The sequence below is a fragment of the Muntiacus reevesi genome, chromosome 8 (assembly GCF_963930625.1).
Source record: "Muntiacus reevesi chromosome 8, mMunRee1.1, whole genome shotgun sequence".
NCBI classification, from domain to species: domain Eukaryota; kingdom Metazoa; phylum Chordata; class Mammalia; order Artiodactyla; family Cervidae; genus Muntiacus; species Muntiacus reevesi.
In genome coordinates this window covers 47,298,093-47,319,367 of record NC_089256.1, presented here as the reverse complement: position 1 = coordinate 47,319,367, position 21,275 = coordinate 47,298,093, and the positions used below count along the sequence as shown (strand labels likewise).

At 43.9% G+C, this 21,275-nt stretch overlaps 1 protein-coding gene across 12 annotated transcripts in view; it reads right to left on the bottom strand.

Annotated features, from left to right (window-relative positions):
* The window catches only part of KALRN (kalirin RhoGEF kinase), a 678,650-nt gene that overhangs the window by 459,918 nt on the left and 197,457 nt on the right, over positions 1-21,275 (bottom strand). For all 12 annotated transcript variants that reach the window (XM_065943374.1, XM_065943379.1, XM_065943376.1 and 9 more), the window contains exon 3: positions 18,437-18,551. In XM_065943374.1, the coding sequence (XP_065799446.1) occupies positions 18,437-18,551 (115 nt within the window). The remainder of the gene's footprint in view (positions 1-18,436; positions 18,552-21,275) is intronic.

The window sequence follows — 21,275 nt, the reverse complement described above, 5'->3', positions numbered from 1 at the left end:
ATTGGTGCGTGGGCTTCTCATTGTGGTGGCTTCTCTCGTTGCAGAGCACAAGCTCTAGGATGTGCAAACTTCAGTAGTTGTGGCATGTGGGTTCAGGAATTGTGGCTCCAGGCTCGAGCACAGGTTCAATAGCTGTGGTCCACAGGCTTAGCTGCTCTGCAGCATGTGGGATCTTCCCGGATCAGGGATCAAACCTGTGTCTCCTACATTGGCAGGTAGATTCTTCATGTTTTGTTTCTGTATTTTGTTTTGATTTACTGGAAGACACTCTGTGTCCACTTTTCCAGGTTATAATTATTCCAAACAACTTGTGTCTTTTCTACCCAATTAGCAACATATCTTTTGCCTCTGCACCTCTGATCTGTGGTGCCAGGGCTACAGGGCAAAGCTCAGAGATGATCCTTTATCCTAAAACAAAGTCTCAACCCTTTCTCTGTAAAGTGGGGAGACTGACTAATTGGTCTAGGGTTTTGGCTCAGCAGTGTTTAAAAGTTCCCTGGAGATTTGAACATGTAGCCATGGTTAAGTGCCCCTACAATAAACGTTCTAGAGATTTTCTTGCCTGTTTCTGGGTCTAAGAGCTCCCGCTTGCCAGTTCCCCACCCTTGACTACCAGAAACCAAGTCAATTCTTGCCCAACTCAGCATCCCAGGTAGACCTTGCAAAGGAGTCCAAATGAAGAAGGTTTATGTTTTCCACTGCTTTAAAGTTTGCTGCCTAATTCTACCCAATGAAACTGTTTTGTTTTTAAAAAGAAGAAAAGAAATAAAACATTTTGATTGCAGCTGAGCCAGGGGCAGAGATGTAGCAGATTCTCTTTTCTATCCATAGACAGAGTGTGGTGAAGACTCAGGCCCCAAGATTACTCCCACATCCCAAAGTATGGCCATAAAGCAACAGGTCAATGGCCTAAAAAACCCAACAAGACCTCTGTACCCAGAAACTGACATCCTCAATGCTGTCTTTAAAAACACTTTCTAAAAATCAAAAACCAAAAAAGCTCAAAAAGAATAAGATTTTCCATCCTACAGATAGTCAAATGAGCATGCCACAGACCGAAAGGAGTTCCCAAGAAGAGTTCCAGAAATGGCCCAGCTGACAGTAAGACCAAAGTAAAAGGATGCAGCCTTCCAAAGGAAGGTTACTGTGGGGGCCAGCCTGGTCAGCTGCATATAACCCTAGAATGTGTTAACCTACCAGGTTATTACCTGAGAGTCTCACAGCTTCTGAAATACAACTTCCATTCACCAAAGAAAGAGACCTGCTTTCTAAGTCAGACTGGTCTGGGGCAGGGCACTTGGAAGAAGCTACTCTCAGCTAGGAGAAAAGGAGCTGGGATACTTGGGAGAAGCACCAGAACCATTGCTCCTAAAAGTTTGAGGCTGGCTGGCTAGAGAGAGCAGGTGGCAGAGGGGCAGGTTTCAAGGGGCTGGGATGGAAACTGACATTTCCATTTCCCAACCTCAGCCTCCTGTCCTATTTCCTATTCTCCTTCATAGAGTTGTTCACCCCCTCCCTTCTAGTGCATTCAGAATATGAAACAGAAATGAAATGGAAACCAAGGGAAAGAAAGAAAGAATGAAAGCCAAAAACAGCAATCTCTCCACACAGCCCTCCCCCGCCCCTCCCTAGACCATCCCCAAGGCCATACCTCTCTGGCCTTTACCATCTGTGCTTTGCCATAGTCAGGCCAGGTGACAGATCAGGCATACTTTTTAACTTAAAAAAATATGCATCATTATAAACTGCTCATACATCTGTGAGTAGTAGGCCAAAGGCTGAATCCACATTCCAAAGACTGTAACCTGTCTAACCACGGTGTCTCAGTCACCCCAACTATCAGACACAGGGAGGTTTCCAAAGCCGGGAGACAAAGAAGAGAGTTGACCCAGGAGAGGCTGCAGCAGAGTGCCATGTGCACCCACAGAACAGGGACTCCTTGCTCACTGCAACCTCTGTTGCCATCACCACTCTTCCTCCTCCTCTCATTGCATCCCCACCTCTCTCACCCTCTCAACAGGATCCCCTCCTCTCCAGCTGGGCTCCAGTTTCCTAGCAGGGCAGGTGGAATCCTCATTAATAAACCACACACTTCCTCCAGGAAATAATCATTGGTCAAAACTGCCTGCATACGCCTTCTCTCCTCCCTAAGGAACAATCACGTTCTTGAAAGTCCACTGCTATTTGCCTGTACATACAGACAAATGCCCAAATAACCCACCAACACAGACCCCTCAACTGTCTTTACAGGCACTGTCAGGGCCAGGTCTGCTGGACTTTGCCGATGCAGGAGCTTCACTTGACGCAGAGCAGGTGGCCTCACCCAGCCTTCTACCTTCTGACACTAGCCAGGGTCTCTGCGATTTCCATGGTGGAAAACCTTGGTAAGGCTTAGGCACAGGTGTAAACCTGAGAGCAGCAAGGGAGGGAGTGGAGACCCAAAGGAGAAAGTCAAGGGGATGGGACATGTCTGGAATTTAAACTAAACAGGAAGGGCTCCTGCATGCCTTTGCCCCCACCCACAGCTAGCTTAAGAGACTCTGAGAGCTTGTGGGTAAGGGGATAATTCCTCCACACAAGACCCCAGGGAGGCCCTGACCCCAGTGACTATCAGAGGCAGTTCAAGGTTGTAATCACCAGCCCCAGCAACACTATGGCCAGTTGGGTGACCCTCAGCATCTCGCCACACTCTCTGGATAGCACTCCACCCTTTTAAAGTGAAGGGGTTGGCCTGGCTGACCTCTACAATCCCTTCCTGCCTCAAATTCCAGGATCCTAATCCATCTACTTCTTGTGAAATTCAGTTCAGATTATACATCCAATAAACTATCTCTGATGACATCCATTGAACTGCTATGCTTATTTAACAACTGCCTAGAAAATGTTTAGTTTGTTTTCTCCAGTGGGTCCTAGAATCTCTACCAGACTGCAAGCTTTTCCAAGGGCAAAAACTAAGTCCCCTCTCAGTCTGGAAGTTCAGCCTGAAAAAAACGGAGGATTATTTGACCATCATCTCTAAGTTGTTGTGTATGTAAACTAAACAACTGTACCATTTATACACAGATTTAAATCTGGGCTGATTTGCAGGAGTCCCAATGGAATACTTTATCCCCATCGGGGCTAGGTCAGGGGGAGGAATGGTTCTTGCCTTCCTCCAGGTCCAAAACAGGGAATTTCTCCCTTAGTAAGTAAGTTCTGAAGCCTGAGATTCCTGCAAAGGAAAACCACCTCCAGTCTAGAAATGAGAGGACAGTCTCTCCTGGGACAGGGAATTAGGGTGCAGAATGTCACAGCTCTAGGTTCAAACCTTGCCTGGAGTACCAGGCCAAGAGGAATTTCCATGCAAAACCTGGCACACAAGTTGCTAGCACGGTAAACATGAAATTCCAGCTCAGGACTGCATGAAACAGTCTGAGATAAGAGGGAGAAAAATGTATTGATTTTAGAGTTTTTCAAAAGTTCTCAAAACCAAAACTGGTCCTTGTTTGACCTAGAACAAGGTGGGGGTGGGGGCAGAGGAGGGAGGCCCTGAGAGAAAGCGAAAGAGGGAGCAGGACCATCAGGGTGCACACTTGGATGATGTCAGTAAGTGACTTGGAAAAACATTTGTCCTAGTTGAGTCATGGTGACTTTGACAAAGTGCTCCTGTCTCGGTTCCGGAAGAAAAAGGGCTGGTTGTCACACTTGCTCGACACAGAAACAGGAATACTTCTTGTTGATGAGACAGCGTCCACTCCCGGCTCCCTGGCATGCTCCTCCACACTCTATTCTCTGACAGAAGGCTCTGCAGCGGAGCTAGTCCACCCACCCGGCCTGGGCCCCTCTGTGGGTACAGCCCCTTACAGAAGAAAGAAGACATCCCAAAGGAGTCCTGGGTTTGAATTCAGTGACTTCATGTCTGGAAAAGAGAGGCTGGTATTGGCTCTGATGGGATGAGAGGGTGAGACACTGCCCTTTTCTCTTGGGGCTCTCCCAGTCTAAGGGAATTCAGCCAACTTGCAAGGTGTTGCCCTGTAAACTTCCAGCCAAACAAGACCCACTGACCCTGCATTCAAGCTATTTTCCATCTATCAGGGAGAAAGTTTTGTGAATAATCAGAACTCATGGAAGACAGGGGACCCATCACCACTACCTGATAGGTTTTCTAGTTTCAAAAGTCTTCTTCAAATTTTTTTCAAAGTATTTTGTTCTGCATAGGTGATGCCAGACTTTCAAGAGAGAAATTCTTTAAAAGTTGTTTTATCTAAAGCAATCCAAGAAGAGATAAGGTGGAGTAAAACAGGTAAGGGGGAAACCTCCTTCTTATAATAAAAGCTACAGTGACAAACTGGCATAGAAGTTTCCCACACTAGTAAGTATATACACCAGGATTATACTCTTAGCACCAAAAAGCCCTACATGGTGATGGTTTTCTTGTTCTCATTTCCCATGTTTGGAGAAGAAGACAGAATCTTTAAAGGAAGGTTTGAAAAGACAAATTAAGACTTCAATATTCAGTGTTTGTGGCTAATGCAAACAGTAAGAGAGACAGCAGAAATTTCAAGAGATAAGTATGCCTGGGGCACTGTGACTTCAAGTCTACCTAAGACTGAAGATAAACCAATAGGAGTGAGTTTTCTTTTTTAAAAAAGGATTTTATTTTATAAAAGGAATAATTGATATACAGATTCTATATTATTTAAGTATTTTCACCCAAAATAGCATCATTATAAATTTCTCAGTTTCAACTGGCAATTATTACATATTCAAGCTAAAGATTTCTACAAACGTTATTTAATATTTCAAGGTGAAAGTATAAGTTGCTCAGTCCGACTCTTTGTGACCCCTTGGACTATACAGACCATGGAATTCTCCAGGCCGAATATTGGAGTATTGGAGTGGGGTAGCCTTTTCCTTCTCCAGGGGATCTTCTTCTTTTTTTTTTTTTTAAGTGTTTTTATTTTTATTTTTTTTTATTAGTTGGAGGTTAATTACTTCACAACATTTCAGTGGGTTTTGTCATACATTGATATGAATCAGTCATAGAGTTACACGTATTCCCCATCCCGATCCCCCCCTCCCACCTCCCTCTCCACCCGACTCCTCTGGGTCTTCCCAGTGCACCAGGCCCGAGCACTTGTCTCATGCATCCCACCCGGGCTGGTGGTCTGTTTCACCATAGATAATATACATGCTGTTCTTTCGAAACATCCCACCCTCACCTTCTCCCACAGAGTTCAAAAGTCTGTTCTGTACTTCTGTGTCTCTTTTTCTGTTTTGCATATAGGGTTATCGTTACCATCTTTCTAAATTCCGTATATATGTGTTAGTATACTGTAATGTTCTTTATCTTTCTGGCTTACTTCACTCTGTATAATGGGCTCCAGTTTCATCCACCTCATTAGAACTGATTCAAATGAATTCTGTTTAATGGCTGAGTAATATTCCATGGTGTATATGTACCACAGCTTCCTTATCCATTCATCTGCTGATGGGCATCTAGGTTGCTTCCATGTCCTGGCTATTATAAACAGTGCTGTGATGAACATTGGGGTACATGTGTCTCTTTCAGATCTGGTTTTCTCAGTGTGTATGCCCAGAAGTGGGATTGCTGGTTCATATGGCAGTTCTATTTCCAGGTTTTTAAGAAATCTCCACACTGTTTTCCATAGTGGCTGTACTAGTCTGCATTCCCACCAACAGTGTAAGAGGGTTCCCTTTTCTCCACACCCTCTCCAGCATTTATTGCTTGTAGACTTTTGGATAGCAGCCATCCTGACTGGCGTATAATGGTACCTCATTGTGGTTTTGATTTGCATTTCTCTAATAATGAGTGATGTTGAGCATCTTTTCATGTGTTTGTTATCCATCTGTATGTCTTCTTTGGAGAAATGTCTGTTTAGTTCTTTGGCCCATTTTTTGATTGGGTCATTTATTTTTCTGGAATTGAGCTGTAGGAGTTGCTTGTATATTTTTGAGATTAATCCTTTGTCTGTTTCTTCATTTGCTATTATTTTCTCCCAATCTGAGGGCTGTCTTTTAACCTTACTTATAGGTCCCTTTGTAGTGCAAAAACTTTTAAGTTTCATTAGGTCCCATTTGCTTGGTTTTGTTTTTATTTCCAATATTCTGGGAGGTGGATCATAGAGGATCTTGCAGAGATTTATGTCGAAGAGTGTTTTGCCTATGCTCTCCTCTAGGAGTTTCATAGTTTCTGGTCTTACATTTAGATCTTTAATCCATTTTGAGTTTATTTTTGTGTATGGTGTTAGAAAGTGTTCTATCCAGGGGATCTTCTTACCCCAGGGACTGAACCCAGGTCTTCTGCTTTGCAGGCGGATTCTTTACCAGCTGAGCCACAAGGGAAGTCCAAGAATACTGGAGTGGGTAGCCTATTCCTTCTCTAGCAGATCTTCTCAACCCAGGAATTGAACCAGCGTCTCCTGCATTGTAGGCAGATTCTTTACCAACTGAGCTATCAAGGAATTTAATATTAAACTCATTCTGTAGTTCAGGAAAAATAATTATCACTTAGTGATTACTTAAGTTTAAATGTTTCAATAAAAATTTTAAAAGTAAAGCCTAGAAAATCTAAGGTCTAATGAGGAGGGAGCATAGTATTTGGAGCCTTTGACAAAATCCACCTGTATCTTTCCTGAAGAAGGAAATGGCAACCCACTCCAGTATTCTCATCTGAAAAATCCCATATACAGAGGAGCCTTGCAGGCTGCAGTCTACGGGCTGGCAGGGAGTCGCATATGACTTAGCGACTAAACCATACAAACCATCTCTTGTCTTCCAGGCAGCTGAGCTAATGTACTCCACCAGGTGGTGGCAGCATACCTAAACTGCCAGAGTGTGTAAAGTGAAAGGGTTCAGCCCTGTATGACTCTTTGCAACACCACGGAATGTGGCTCACCAGGCTGCTCTGTCCGTGGAATTCTCCAGACAAGATTACTGGAGTAGGTTGCCATTTTAGACATATGTAAGTCTTCCCCAATGGCTCAAATAGTAAAAAATCAGCCTGCAATGCAAGAGATCCAGATTTGATCCCTGGGTCAGAAATATTCCTTGAAGAAAGAAATGACTACCTACTAAAGTATTCTTGCCTAGAAAACCCCATGGACAGAGGAGGCTAGCGGGCTACAGTCCAAGGGGTCACAAAGAGTCGGACATGATTGAGCAACTAACAGTTTCACTTTCATACGTACATAATAAAGGCAGTCTCAACAAAACTAAAGTGTCATAACATGAACCGTCAGCACCCAATATATGCCTCCCAAACAAGCATTCATCTCACACACTAGCAAGGTAATGCTCAAAATTCTCAAAGCTAGGCTTCAACAGTACGTGAACCTAGATCTTCCAGGTGTACAAGCTGGATTCAGAAAAGGCAGAGGAACCAGAGACCAAATTGCCAACATCCGCTGGATCACAGAAAAAGCAAGAGAATTAAAAAAAAAAAATCTACTTCTGTATTATTGACATGCTAAACCTTTTGACTGTGTCTATCACAACAAACTGTGGAAAATTCTGAAAGAGATGGAAATACCAGACCACCTGACGTGCCTCCTGAAAATATGTATGCAAGTCAAGAAGCAACAGTTGGAACTGAACATGGAACAAAGGACTGGTTCCAAATCGGGAAAGGAATACATCAAGGCTGCATGTTGTCACCCTGCTTATTAACTTCTATGCAGAGTACATCATGCAAAACGCTGGGCTGGATGAAGCACAAGCTAGAGTCAAAATTGCTGGGAGAAATATCAATAATCTCAGATATGCAGATGATACCACCCTTATAGCAGAAAGCAGAGAGGAACTAAAAGCCTCTTGATGAAAGTGAAAGAGGAGAGGGAAAAAGCTGGCTTAAAACTCAACATTCAAAAAACTAAGATCAGTCCCATCACTTCATGGCAAATAGATGGGGAAACAATGGAAACAGTAACAGACTTTATTTTCTTGGGCTCCAAAATCACTGCAGATGGTGATTTCAGTCATGAAATTAAAAGACACTTGCTCCTTGGAAGAAAAGCTATGACCAACCTAGACAGCATATCAAAAATCAGAGACATTACTTTGCCAGTAAAGGTCTGTCTAGTCAAACCTATGGTTTTTCCAGTTGTCATGTATGGATGTGAGAGTTGCACTATAAAGAAAGTTGAGCACCGAAGAATTGATGCTTTTGAACTGTGGTGTTGGAGAAGACTCTTGAGAGTCCCTTGGACTGCGATGAGATCAAACCAGTCAATCCTGAAGGAAATCAGTCCTGAATATTCATTGGAAGGACTGAGGCTAAAGCTAAAATTCCAATACTCTGGTCACTTGATGTGAAGAACTGACTCATTAGAAAAGACTCAGATGCTGGGAAAGATTGAAGGCAGGAGGAGAAGGGGACAACAGAGGATGAGATGGTTGGATGGGAACACTGACTCAATGGACATGAGTTTGAGCAAGCTCCACGAGTTGGCGATGGACAGGGAAGCCTGGCATGCTGCAGTCCATGGGGTCGCAAAGAGTTGGACATGACTGAATGACTGAACAGAACTGAAACATATACAACCCCAAATACCGGTGAGGGGCATCTGATAGCACCTAACCAATGACAGGTGAAGAGAGAAGTAGAAACATGTTGAAAATATTTACATAATGAGAGAGGGAATATGTATGCTTAGTTGCTCAGTCATGTCTGACTCTTTGTGACCCCATGGACTGTAGCCTGCCAGGCTACAGAAAGTTGGGTCCCAGAATCCATAGGATTCTCCAGGCAAGAATATTGGAGTAGGTTGCCATTCCCTTCTCCAGGGGATATTACTGACTCAGGGATCGAACCTGGGGCTCCTGCAATGCATGCAGATTTTTTACCAACTGAGCCACCAGGAAAGTCCCAAAGGGGGAGGGAGAAACAACCCCAAATCTGGACCCACAATGTGAAAAATACATCCTTCTCCCTCAATGCCAAGCTCTCTCTCTAGTATCCATATTTAGGAATCTGCCTCACTACATTCCAGACAAATGAATTTGAATGAAATTTAAATCATCCTGATTCCCCAGCATGAATTCTTGAAAAACCTGAATACACTGGAACTTATTTCACCTGCAACACAGAAGGGTAAAGAATCTGCCTACAACACAGGAGACGGTAGTTTGATTCCTGGGTCGTGAAGATACACTGGAGAAGGGAAAGGCTACCCACTCGAGAATTCTGGCCTGGAGAATTCCATGGACTGTGTAGTCCATAGGGTCACAGAGACAAACACGACAGAGTGACTTTCATGGGACGGGCCCAATGTAAGGACTTCCCTGTAGCTCAAAAGGTAAAGAATCTGCCTGCAATGCAGAAAACCAGGGTTCGATCCAAGGGTTGGAAAGTTCCTCTGGAGAAGGGAATGGCAATCCACTCCAGTATTCTCACCTGGAAAGAGAATATATAGGGAGAATTCCATGGCCAGAGAAGCCTGGAGGGCTACAGTCCGTAGGATCGCAAAGAGTCGGACATGACTGAGCGATTAACACACACAAACTTGCCTTTGATAAAGCTGTGCTAGACACGGTGAAGGACAAATAACAAAACAAGGTCCCCAATGCCAAGCAAGAAAAGGGAAAGAAATCGGCCACCGGCCCCTGCTGTGTGACAAGACCTTGGCTAGGTACCTTACATGTGTTCTCATGTTATCCCCACTACCTTTATGTCTGGTGATATCTCTGTGCCTATTTTATAGGCGAGGGAATTTGTCAGCTACATGTACATTTCTCCTCCCTGAGGGGAAGGTTCAGGGGTTCATTCTTCCTGGGCTGGAACACTCTGCATAATTTCCAGGATCAGTATTTGTCCTTGAGGCCACTCCGTCCTCCTCTACTAGTCCACAGTTGCACTCCCAACAAGTCAGTGTCAATGTCCAAAGTCCCTTCCACAGGTCACACTGACGATGTTCATGAAGAAAAACAACATTCCCCTCTCCATCAGGGATCCTTCTGTCCAGTGCTGGGTCCTTGATTCATCACCCAAAGGCGTTTACTGGAAGCATTTCTGGAATAATGAGAGCTGCTTCTCATAGTTACTTTATGACCACATGGTTTCAGCCTCTGATTGTCCAGGTTATTGTTCTCCAGGGCCTCACAAATGCTTGTCTCTGCATTTGAAGCATCACAGCAGGCTCTTCAGGGTTTCCACAAGCGCCACCCTGCTCACGCCTCTGCCAAGCCCTCTGCCTCAGAACTACACCAGCACAGACACACACCGGCCAAGTCTGGCAGTGGCGTGGTCAAGAAAGTGAACTAATTTCAAAATGCCTATCAGCTGATTGCTAAGTAATGCCAGAATCATGCTTCTGACATGAGAGCAATGCAAGATCACTCCAGGCAGGTGACTGAGTGAAAGAAACATCTCAGACTCACAGAACAGGATGAGCACCCTAGAATACAACAAAAACCACCCCCACCTTTCCAGTTTATATTTTCAGGGTCCCTACTACAGACTTCTACTCATCTCTTTAAATAGTTTCCAAGGTCTTCAGTGCTTTAATTTTTTTCACAGCATCCCTTAGCGTAATTCACACTGAAAAACAGTTGACTGTCATCCACAGATGAGCATAAATGAATAGAACTGTGTGTCTAAAACTGAGCACAAAGACGTGGGAGAGGAAGTTTGAGGCAGCAGCCCGCACCTCCATTACCCTGCACATCCAGTCACCACCAGTGTCTTGGCCAGCAGAAACCTGGACTTCAGACAACCACCACCTGCATTTCCCACCTGCAACAACCTTCATGCTTAGAGTCTAAAGAGTATCTTGGACGACATGGGTTTGATGGGATACCACTGCCCACCATAATTACAATCATCTGCCCTTCTTCTCCTTACTACTCTCTCATACTGTCCTGCTCCTTCAATCCTTAGTCTATCCTTCAGGATCGACCTCCTTTCTCTCTTCAAATCTGTCCCCTGCTCTCTATCACCACTGCCTCCTTCACTCTGGCCTCCTCATTTAGTCAGTGGATAAAAGCTCAGGTTCTGGTGCTCCAAATCACACAGGCTGTGCATAGACAGGAAAGTTATCTAATCTCTCTGAGCCTCAGTTTCCTCATATGTAAAATGGGAACAAATAATATCCATCTCAAAATTCTGTGAAAAATAAGTTAATGTATACAGAATACTTACAATAGTGCAATAATGTAGCTTTGAAGATGATAATATAGGCTAGCATTTATTTATTACTTACTAGATCAGTTCTAGAGGTTGGATGCATTAAGTGTTTTTTTCCAACTCCAAATTATATTTTACAATTTATCCATGTTGTCACAATCACAGTAGCTCAGAGAAGCTGTTGTTTAGCTGTTGCTAAGTCATGTCCACCTCTTTGCAACTCCATGGACTGTAGCCCACCAGGCGCCAATGTTCATGGAATTTCCCAGGCAAGAATACTGGAGTAGGTTGCCATTTCCTTGTCCAGAGGATCTTCCCGACCCAGGGACTGAACCCATGTCTCCTGCCCTGCAGGCGGATTATAGTGACTATAGTTATAGAGTTGGGATTCCAAAGAAAACAAACTTTTGTTGCTGTTGTTTAGTCACGAGGTCATCAGAAAAGTTAGTCACAAAAAACTACGTATGGTATAATATCATTTTATAAAGCTCAAAACCATGCAAAACTAAATAATATATTGTTTACACAGACATGTGGTAAACTATACCAAAAAAGAAAGACAAGGATAAACACAAAACTCAGGATAAGAGTGATTTCTGGAGGAAGTAGGGGGGATTAGGGTATGGAAAGGCCACAGAGAGCTTCAAGAGCAGAGGAGATGTTCCGATTCTGAAGGTGGGCGTGGGCTCTCAGATGTTCGATTTATTATCATGCTTCATAGCTTACACATACATCTATTCCTTCACATGTAGCAAATACTGCCATGTATGTATATATATTTATGCTTATAGGGCTTCCCTCATAGATCAGTCAGTGAAGAATCTGCCTGCAATGCAGGAGACCCAGATTTGATCCCTGTGTCGGGAGGATCCCGTGGAAAAGGAAATGGCAACCCACTCCAATATTCTTGCCTGGAGAATTCCCATGGATGGAGAAGCCTGGTGGGCCACAGTCCATGGGGTTGCAAGAGTCAGACACGACTTAGCGACTAAACCACCACCACCACCACTATTATTAGGTTCCTTTAGGAGACAGACTATTAAGTTCTGAGTGCCCAAGTGCTACAGAGAGATTGCCAGATAATTTCTCCACAACACCCTTGTGAGATAGATATTCTTTTCCCAAATTAAAAATCAAAATATTGGACTCAGAAATATCGAGTCATATGCCCAAGGTCTCACCCTGTGTTAAATATCTTCCTTTTGCCCCTGTGAGTCCATCCTTCATCTTCTCCTCTCTACCCTGATGCCCTGGGAGGCTGACACGGAATGCCTCAATGAGGCCCCTGTCACTTGGCTTTGGGTGCATTCAATAACTGACAAACAATGACAGGGGGCCAGAGAATGGGAAGGCCGAAGCAAGAGTATTGACGTCCTTTATCCCCCATCATGGAATCACTGTGAGCTGCTGGCAGCTTCCTACTGAAGGCCACAGTTCCTGTCAAGTGGCCTCTCCTCCAGCTCTCTCTGGCTTCCATACACCTCTCCTCACCTTGCTCCTTCAGGCCTAGAAGTCATAATGTCTTGCCTACCTGATGTTGCCAGCTCTGGGATAATTTGAAAATTCAAATCTTGCTGCTTTCCCTGTGGCCCACCTGCAGCACTGTAAAGTGTGTCTTTGTTAAACTCTTCTCAGATAACCTGGGTGGAGTGGTCATATGCTTCCTGACTCAGAAGTGGTAGAGCTGGGATCTGAACCCCAGTGCCTTCCATTGATCTGAAGATGCCTCTCTTCCCTTTGCTGTGAAGGTCTGTATGGCTCCAAGAAAGGTGATTACTGGCAATGGTTGTTATTATTGTGATGCCGTTCCTTAGCGGCAGAGTAGAATACCATTTGCCCTTCAGTGCTTGGACTGTATACACCTCATGATAGGAACACTTAACCGATATTGTTAAAAAATTTGTATAGAAGGTGGTAAGTATAATAGGAATTGTGAAGATTTATACATAAGCAATAAAAGAAATTTAAAAGGAATCTGGAAAAGGATAAGCTTTAGGCAAATGTCTTCATTGGCTCTATTTTCTGAACTTTACATCACTACTCTTTGCAGTCTTCTTTAATTGATGGGCCTTCCCTGGTAGCTCAGCTGGTAAAGAATCTGCCTGCAATGCTGGAGACCCTAGTTCGATTCCTGGGTTGGAAAGATCTGCTGGAAAAGGAATGGGCTATCCACTCTAGTATTTGTGTGCTTACCTGGTGGCTTAGCTGGCAAAGAATCTGCCTGGAATGCAGGAGACCTGGGTTCAACTCCTGGGTTGGGAAAAGGGAACAGCTAACCACTCCCATATTCTGGCTTGGAGAATTCCATGGACTGTGTAGTCCATGTGGTTGCAAAGAGTCAGACACAACTGAACAACTTTCATTTTCACTTTCACTTTCAGAGCAAAGGGCAAGATACCACCGACACATCTCAACAGGTCCTTACAACAGACACATTCAGTGATGACAGATTCCATAACTTGAGTTCTCTCGTGCTGAATACAGTGGGAGTAAATCCTTGCAGCTTTCACCTCTTCATCTTTTAACTTTCTGGCCCTCTCTATTTATTTCTATTTTCTGGTGACATTGCACAATGACAGTGCTGGCTATAAGCCCATTTTATCTGTTGCTGAAATTGTAGAACAAGAACAAATTATCAAGCTGAATATTGGCATGTTGGTTTGATTGACATTACAGAATATCCAATCTTTATTTCTTGTCATTTTTCCTCACTAGTATGATACCCGCATTCCCTGCTAGAAGACTCAGGATCTCATCACCATTGCTAATAAGTGGCAGATACATCAAGGTGCTAACAATCAGTGCCCAGAGGAGCCACAGAAAGCTGATCGAGACAAAGCAGGATAACAATGAAGAAGAGGAAGAATACAATGCAATAAAAATAACCTGGGATTTCTTTACTAGATACTTAGAAATTTCTATTCCAAGCATATGGTCAACTCCCAATAATCACAGTGGGTAGACTATGCATACAACGAGTAATGCTTGGGCAACTGCTTACTCTCAGCCTAGATTTTGTCTCTCATTTCTAGGGACACTCATCCACTTCTTATTTCTGAGTATTTCTTTTCCACTCCTTTCATGTATGAGTAATTACAAGCAGATATCAGGGCAGAAGGACAAAAAAGTTAGATAAGTATAGGATGGATGAGAGAAAAGATAATACAAGTTTACCAAGATCCCCGACTGTGCCCTGGCTTATTGTAGGCATTCAATAAATATTTGTTGAATTAAGTGAATGAAGTTATCAGAAAGTTGAATTAGGAGACTTTTAAGGCTTTTCTCCCTACCCTAATTTCATGACTCCTCAAAATAAGATAACAGAAAAATCTTGGAGAAGCCCCAGGAGATAGATGTTCAAACTCATCAGAAGCAGAAAGGGAAGCTGGAAATGACTCATCTCAGGCTGAGATGGATTCCAAGAGTAACTGCTGCTGTCAGAGTCACACTCTGGGATCATGTTTAGCCCCATCCAGAATGCAAGGGGACTGGAAAAGAGTTCTCTTAGAATTTAAGATATACACAAGATGTGAAGTGAAATTCCAGGCCTTAAATAATTTAGGGGATTTGAGAAATGTGTTTGTGGGGTGGTAATACTGCTTTGAGGTTATAGATGTCTATGTGTTTTTCCCCAATATCATAGAAACACAGAATTCAGGGCAGGAAAGTTTCTTAGAAATGATCTAATCCAGCCTTCAACCCACCGTAGGAGTCTTGGACAGGAAGCTCACTTTCTCCAGAGGCAGCAGCAGAAGTGCTGGACAGCTCCCACCTGGGCAGATTGTTTCTCCACTTTAGAGTCCTGATCTCTCTACCCGCCATTGATGCAACAGAGACCATGCCTGTTCCCGCCTCTTAGGGGCAGTGCAGCTCTCCTGACACCTGAAGTCAGGAATCACTTTTCTTCCATTTTCATCCCCACCAGAAAACATCCTCCAACTGCAGAAACATAGTTTGTGGATCCCTTAGTATGCTGCTCTCCTGACAATATTCTAACTGGTCCACATAGCTCCTAAAAAGGAGTTGGCAGGGTTCAGTGTAGCAGACTGAGTGTAGTGGTCCAGACATAACATGGCCTTCACACATTATAGTGGGACTTTTTCTTCTCATTCATTTCATACAACCATCCTTCTTCCCAGACTCTCTTGGGTTTTTGTTCCCTTTAGCTAGCAGAAACCTTTTCCTTTTTAATTGCTTACAATCTGTTCTGTTCCATCTTTGCTTAACAGGTCAGAAATAAGTTCTTTTAATTGTTCACTTTCTATTTAGAGTATGCAGTAGCTGCATGGATATGATAAACCTACCAGAAAGAAAATCACACCCTTCATATTTATAAAGGGTACACTGTAATAACTCATAAATTATCACAACCATCTGCTTAATTACCTATTCTATAATATAACAGTGCCCAAAATGGCCATCAAGCTGATTGGCTCCTTGATTCTGGGATCCTCTTTCATCACTTACTGGTCCTGTTCACTTGTCTTCTCTTGCTTTATCCCTATGCTACCAGCACAATTATATACTGTGCTGTCCTTTATGGTCACTGGTTTGGCACTCGGTAGGGAAATACTTAGGTTTTTCCTAACTTTCTCAAAATGTCTGTTCCTGCTCACCATGAATCCTAAATCGGCCTGGCTTATAGAGGCTATAAATATTTGTAAAATAAATAAATGATAAATGCTTGAATAAATGAGTGTCACCCATGGGAGATTATTCCAGTCTGAAGAGCACATTCCACCTGACAGAAGCAGCTTTATAGCCTACTTGGCCATGATCCAGAATAGTCTATTTCTTCTAATCAGCGTCACCTGCCTAAATCTAGCTGTTCATTTTTACAGATTTCTTTCTTTCCAAAGCCAGGGCTAAGCAGAAGAATGGCAAACACTGTCTGATGTGATAAGTGCTTCGGTTTCCTCCCCAGACCTCACTGTCACTGGAACAACCCTGTTCAAGGTTTTGTTTCCAACAGTCATCATGTGTGAACTTGTGACCAACAGAACTAGGAAGTGATGGGTGGGCATGACTAGTTGGTAAGCTCTTCAGCCTGCCAGGTACACATACTCCTGGTGAACATAGGCCCCTTGGGAGGGAGGCAGCAGGTATCCCTGAACAATTCTTCCCACTGAAAGTAGCAACAGCATTTTTGCCTCCCACCTGCCAGAACCTGTGAACCTTTTCTGTTCTCAGGAGCCCAGGATGCAATGCTTAGGACTACCCTCAGGGAAACAAAGACCCTGCATCTATTACGCTCTTTCACTGATAACCTATTGTTTATATTTTTTCATGACCTTCCTTCCAGCTCTTCTTGAGTTTTGTTTCCCTTTACCTAGGAGAAATCTTTTCCTTTTTATTTGCTTCCAATCCTTTTTGTCCCAGCTTTGCTTAACAGTCAGAATTAAGAAAATGTTCTTCCAATTTTTTCACTTACTATGCTAAAGAAAAGAAGAATGTGCATTAGCTTCAGGGATGTGGTAAACCTATCAGAAAGAAAAACGTACCCTTCAGGATCCAAAATTTCTTCTGACTGAAAGAACTAAGAGTCTGTCATGGGTCCTCATGAAAACTCTTCCTGTAAATTGCTTTAGGAAATGCCTGGTTTTATGCCTGTTAGTAGTATACTTGGGAAAGATGCTTTCAAAACTGCTTAGCCCCTCAATGGCTAAATTGCTAAATTACCTACATCAATCATGGGTTATTTAATCCATCTCCTTGCCTCCAAGACAGATGGGAATATTTCTTCTGTATAAAGACCTCCTAAGGGAAAAAAAAGCCCTTCTGTTCTATTCTTTATCCAACTCTCTTGTACTCATAGTTTAGAAGCTCTTCTTTGGATATAAGCTAAGTCCATTTCATTGGAGCTTAAGACTGCTTACCTTTTTTCCGGTTCTCTGTGGATATCATAGAGAAAAAAAAAAAGCCACCATTCTACATCTATTTGTTCACAGCCTTCTGCTCAGAGCTCCTCATTCTGTTCAACATCCTTCCAAGCATTTGATGACTGCCCTGAAATCCCCTTTACCACCTGCCCACCACCATCCACCAATCCTTGTACATGTGTCTCCCCCATAGCTCTTTCAAATGCAGTGATTGCCTCAGTTGACATCTGTTTCAAGAACTTAATCAGCACGTTCAACAATTATCCAAGGTCTCCCCACAAAGGCAGAGCTCCTCTGTACAATTTACTGATTCCTCTATAAAATGCAGAGACAAGATGAAAGTTCTAAAAGCCCCAGGCACCACTTCTTATTTGCCACAACAAACACTTGACAGACTCCAACCCACTAAGTCAGAGAACAGAGTTCTCACTGACCGTGAACAAGGATGGGGAGAGCGCTAGGGTAGGGGTCAGGAGGGCTCTGAACCAGGCTCTGCCACTGACCACCACCACCCCATAAGCAACTCCAATCCCATACAGATGTTGCTTCCTAAGTATAACACAACGTATTTGCTTGGATTACTTCTCAGGGCTCTTCTGGCTCTCACATTCCATATTCCTCTAACCATGCAAAGAACTCCACCTTCTTAAAAGATAAATTCCATGTCCCTAGCATGTCTCCCTTGCCACCCTCTGAGTGCAGCACCACCTAGAAACACTCAGAAACCAGTGTTTCTCAATCATTTTTTAAAATCATCATCCTGCCACAAAAGAGGCTTTTTATACTTTTTTCCTTGATCACCCCCCAATGAGATTTTAATACCATGAATATAATGTATATATGTTTATGCACTATATATTTAGCTGTGCTTAATACATGAAAGTTTTTTTGTGTGTGTGCCATACACAAGAATCAATTCACATCCCCCTTGGAGGCAATATTGCCCCCATTGAAAATGCATGACCTAGATTGAGCTGAAGGCTGCCTCTTGAATGATACAAGTGGAGCTATTTGCCCTAAACTCTAAAAGCCACAAACATATTCAAAAGCCAGAGGTTTAAGAAAACATCCATTACACAAGCCAGAGTGGAATCGGCCAGAATTTCCATTTCCCCAAGGCAAAGAATGGCTTCCCATCCCTGCTCCCCAGGCCACACTGTCACCTGTTACAGGGCCTGTCCTGGTCCTCTAAGCCTGGGACCTTCACCTCTGCCCATGGTTCCCGGCATCCAGCTTACTTGTTGTTCATATGAATCCCAGCAGTAACAATGGGAATGATGGGAATGAGGTGAACAATAGGTATTGACGTAACAGAACTAATTAGAATCCATTCCAAGGGCAGAAACAGCCAGCCCCTGGCAGGGATGGAGGCTCACTCCAGCTTACTTGCATTAGGCCAGCTTCCCCCTCTCTCCCGGCAGGACATTCACCTTACCTTGGCACGCTGGCCAGATAGGTCACCAGTTTCCGCAGGTCTTCCTGTCTTATTCTGTCATGATTGCTGCGAGCAGGGAAGGTCAGGATGGGTCCACCTCGTTTATCACGGCCCCCTGCAGAGAAAAAGGGAAGGGTGTTTAAGAAAAACCAGCTGGAAACTGTGCCACAGAGGAAAAAGAATTCGCCTGAGTGCTAGATAAAACAGGCAGAAAGATGGTGCCCAGAGAAATCTGGTCACTGCCTTGGGCAAGGGCATGGAGTTTAGACTCATGACCTTGGGCAAGTCTTTTGACATCTCTGTTGCCTCATCTGCAAAATGCAGATGAAAATAATGACTACATTACAGGGCTGCTGTAAGACTTGATAAGATGGCACATGGCAAAGCACTTTGAAATTCTACAAATAGGAGATGATAATGAAGGAGGTGATAGTTGCTCTTACTGAGAAAACAAGCCAATGAAAGTGTTATGGTCTTTGGAAATTCAACCTCCAGTTTACTTCTCTTTGCAGGCCTCTATGAGCAGAGTGCTCAGGGTTAACTGAATACTGTGGTGAGAAGCCCCTAAAGCATCCAGCTGGGACATCATTGCTAGGAGGTTTTTAGATTCATAGAAAAGACCTAAGTGTGGTCTACACAGCCAAGGATCCACCCCTGCCTGCCTGCCTGCCTAAGTGCCACCTGTCACTCCTGCTGGAGGAGCCCATGAATCTTCACTGGAAATAGGATGCTCAAGGTCTTAATCACTGCATATGCATATGTACACACTATGATTACAAATGTCTTCTAAACATCTGGTTTAAAAAAAAGCGGGGAGGAGTAACCACAATGATGATCATTGTTTGATATTAGGATGCTGGGGTTTTACATGGTTGCTTTTTCTTTCCTCTATTTTCCAAACTTTCTACTCATGATTTACTCTGCGATTAAAAATTTATTTATTAGTGGATGCTATGATTAGGAAGCAGGACCAAGTTTCTCAAGAAGGTTAAATAAGGACAAAGCCAAGGTGTAGTAACTGTGTCCTTACAGGCACTGGCTATTTCACAAAGAAAACTCTGTCATGATCTCAGGCTGCCACCTGACACCCCCAGAGCAGGTCCATAACGGGATCTAGTGCAAGAGGGAGGAAGGGCTGGCAAGGCCACCACCAGTACTGGAAAACAAGCTTAAAGGTCAGCGTCTTGAAGAAGGGTACTTTCCAAGCCTCCCAGGACCCCACTCAAGTATGAGATCATGAATAATGTTTCCCTCTGATTGTGGGGTCCAGAAATCACAAGACAGAGGGAGTCTCAACAAACAAAGTCCAACTCATTGCAGGATACTCCTCAGGAAGAAATAAGAAGGTTGCAAGGAGAAGGTCAAACAAGATCATGGCCACTGAGGGATTTGGGCCTGAAGAAAAAAATACTTCACCACCACCATCTCCTCCCTGCGGCCCCCACCCAGTCATATTTGTGTACACATACCACAGAGTTGTATCCTGACCCCCAAATCCAAACCTTAAAAACCACAGGCTCTGGGCTCTGTATATGGATGACCAATCTCATCTCATCTCATCTACCTTGGAAATGATCTCCATCTCCCAACTGCCTTCACAGGGGGAAAAGGAAGTAACGGGATCAAGTGGAAAGTTTCCTCAAAGCTAGGAGGTTCTCCCTATCAACCTTCCCCTCCAGTGTTGACTTCACCTGAAAGATTTTCACTCTTGGGTGGTTTTAACTGCAGCTATTGCCTTTCTCACTGTCCTTCTTCTGTGGATGGTAGAGCTAAGGGAATGTGGGGAGCCAAGGTTGGTGTGATGGCAAAGACTACTTAAGAGGCTTGGAAGGATGTGGGCATTGTCCCCCTGAGCAGAAGCCAGATCTTTCCTGGGAGACAAGAGTTTCATAATCTTGGCTGCAGAAGGTTCCAGATGGTGGTGAGTGGTGGCGGGGGACGGGGGGTGGGGAGGGCAGGGGAGATGACCCAGGGGAGTGGAATCCCTTCCCTCCAGGAAAAATGAATGGATATGGAGACCAGAGGGGGCAGCAGGACCAAGTCAGGTATTTTTCAGAAGGAAGATGAACTTGCAAGATTGTAGGAAGAAAAGGAGGAACAGGCATAAAGGAAGAGAATCTGTGCTGGAAAGAATGGAGACAAGGGATGGATCAAGGCTTCAGGACAGATACAAGAGGGAGGCCCTGCCCTTTTGTCTGTGGTAGACTCAAAGATGAGGGAAAAAACAGACATAAGTTAGAAAGACAAAGAGTTCAGCCTGCCACTTTCTCCAGATAAAATAGTGTTGAAGGTCAGAGTAGGCTTGAGGTACTGGGAAAAAGGAGGATGGACCATCTTTGGAGAGTGTTCCTAGAGAATGAACAGCAGGACTGGGTATGATGTAGGTTTAAGGGTAGGTGGCAGGGTACCTGGCTTTAATGAGAGCTCTGTTGAAGCTCATGGTGTCCATGCTAGGCTGTAACCTGAGCGAAGGCAGAACAGAGCTAATGCATAGATTAAGTGGGGAGAACTTGGGGAGGAAGGAAAGGGGCCTGCTTCTCTGTGAGTTCTCAAAGGAAAGGGAACAGCATATGTTTTATTTACCTGATATCCATACCTCCCCAACTGATGGGGAACACCAGAAGTGGTCATGGGTAAGAAGCTAAGGCTACAGACAAACATATCAAGGTCAAGGTCTTGAATGTGCACAGCTACAGTAAGGTGGTGGAAGACTTCAGAGCCAAGGAGATTGAGGAGCCATGAAGCTGTAGGATTTGACTGATAATTAACATGAGTGCTGAGGTTCCAGAGAGCACTAATTAGAGACAAAGAACGAGAACCCTTTGCTAAAGTCAAGGTG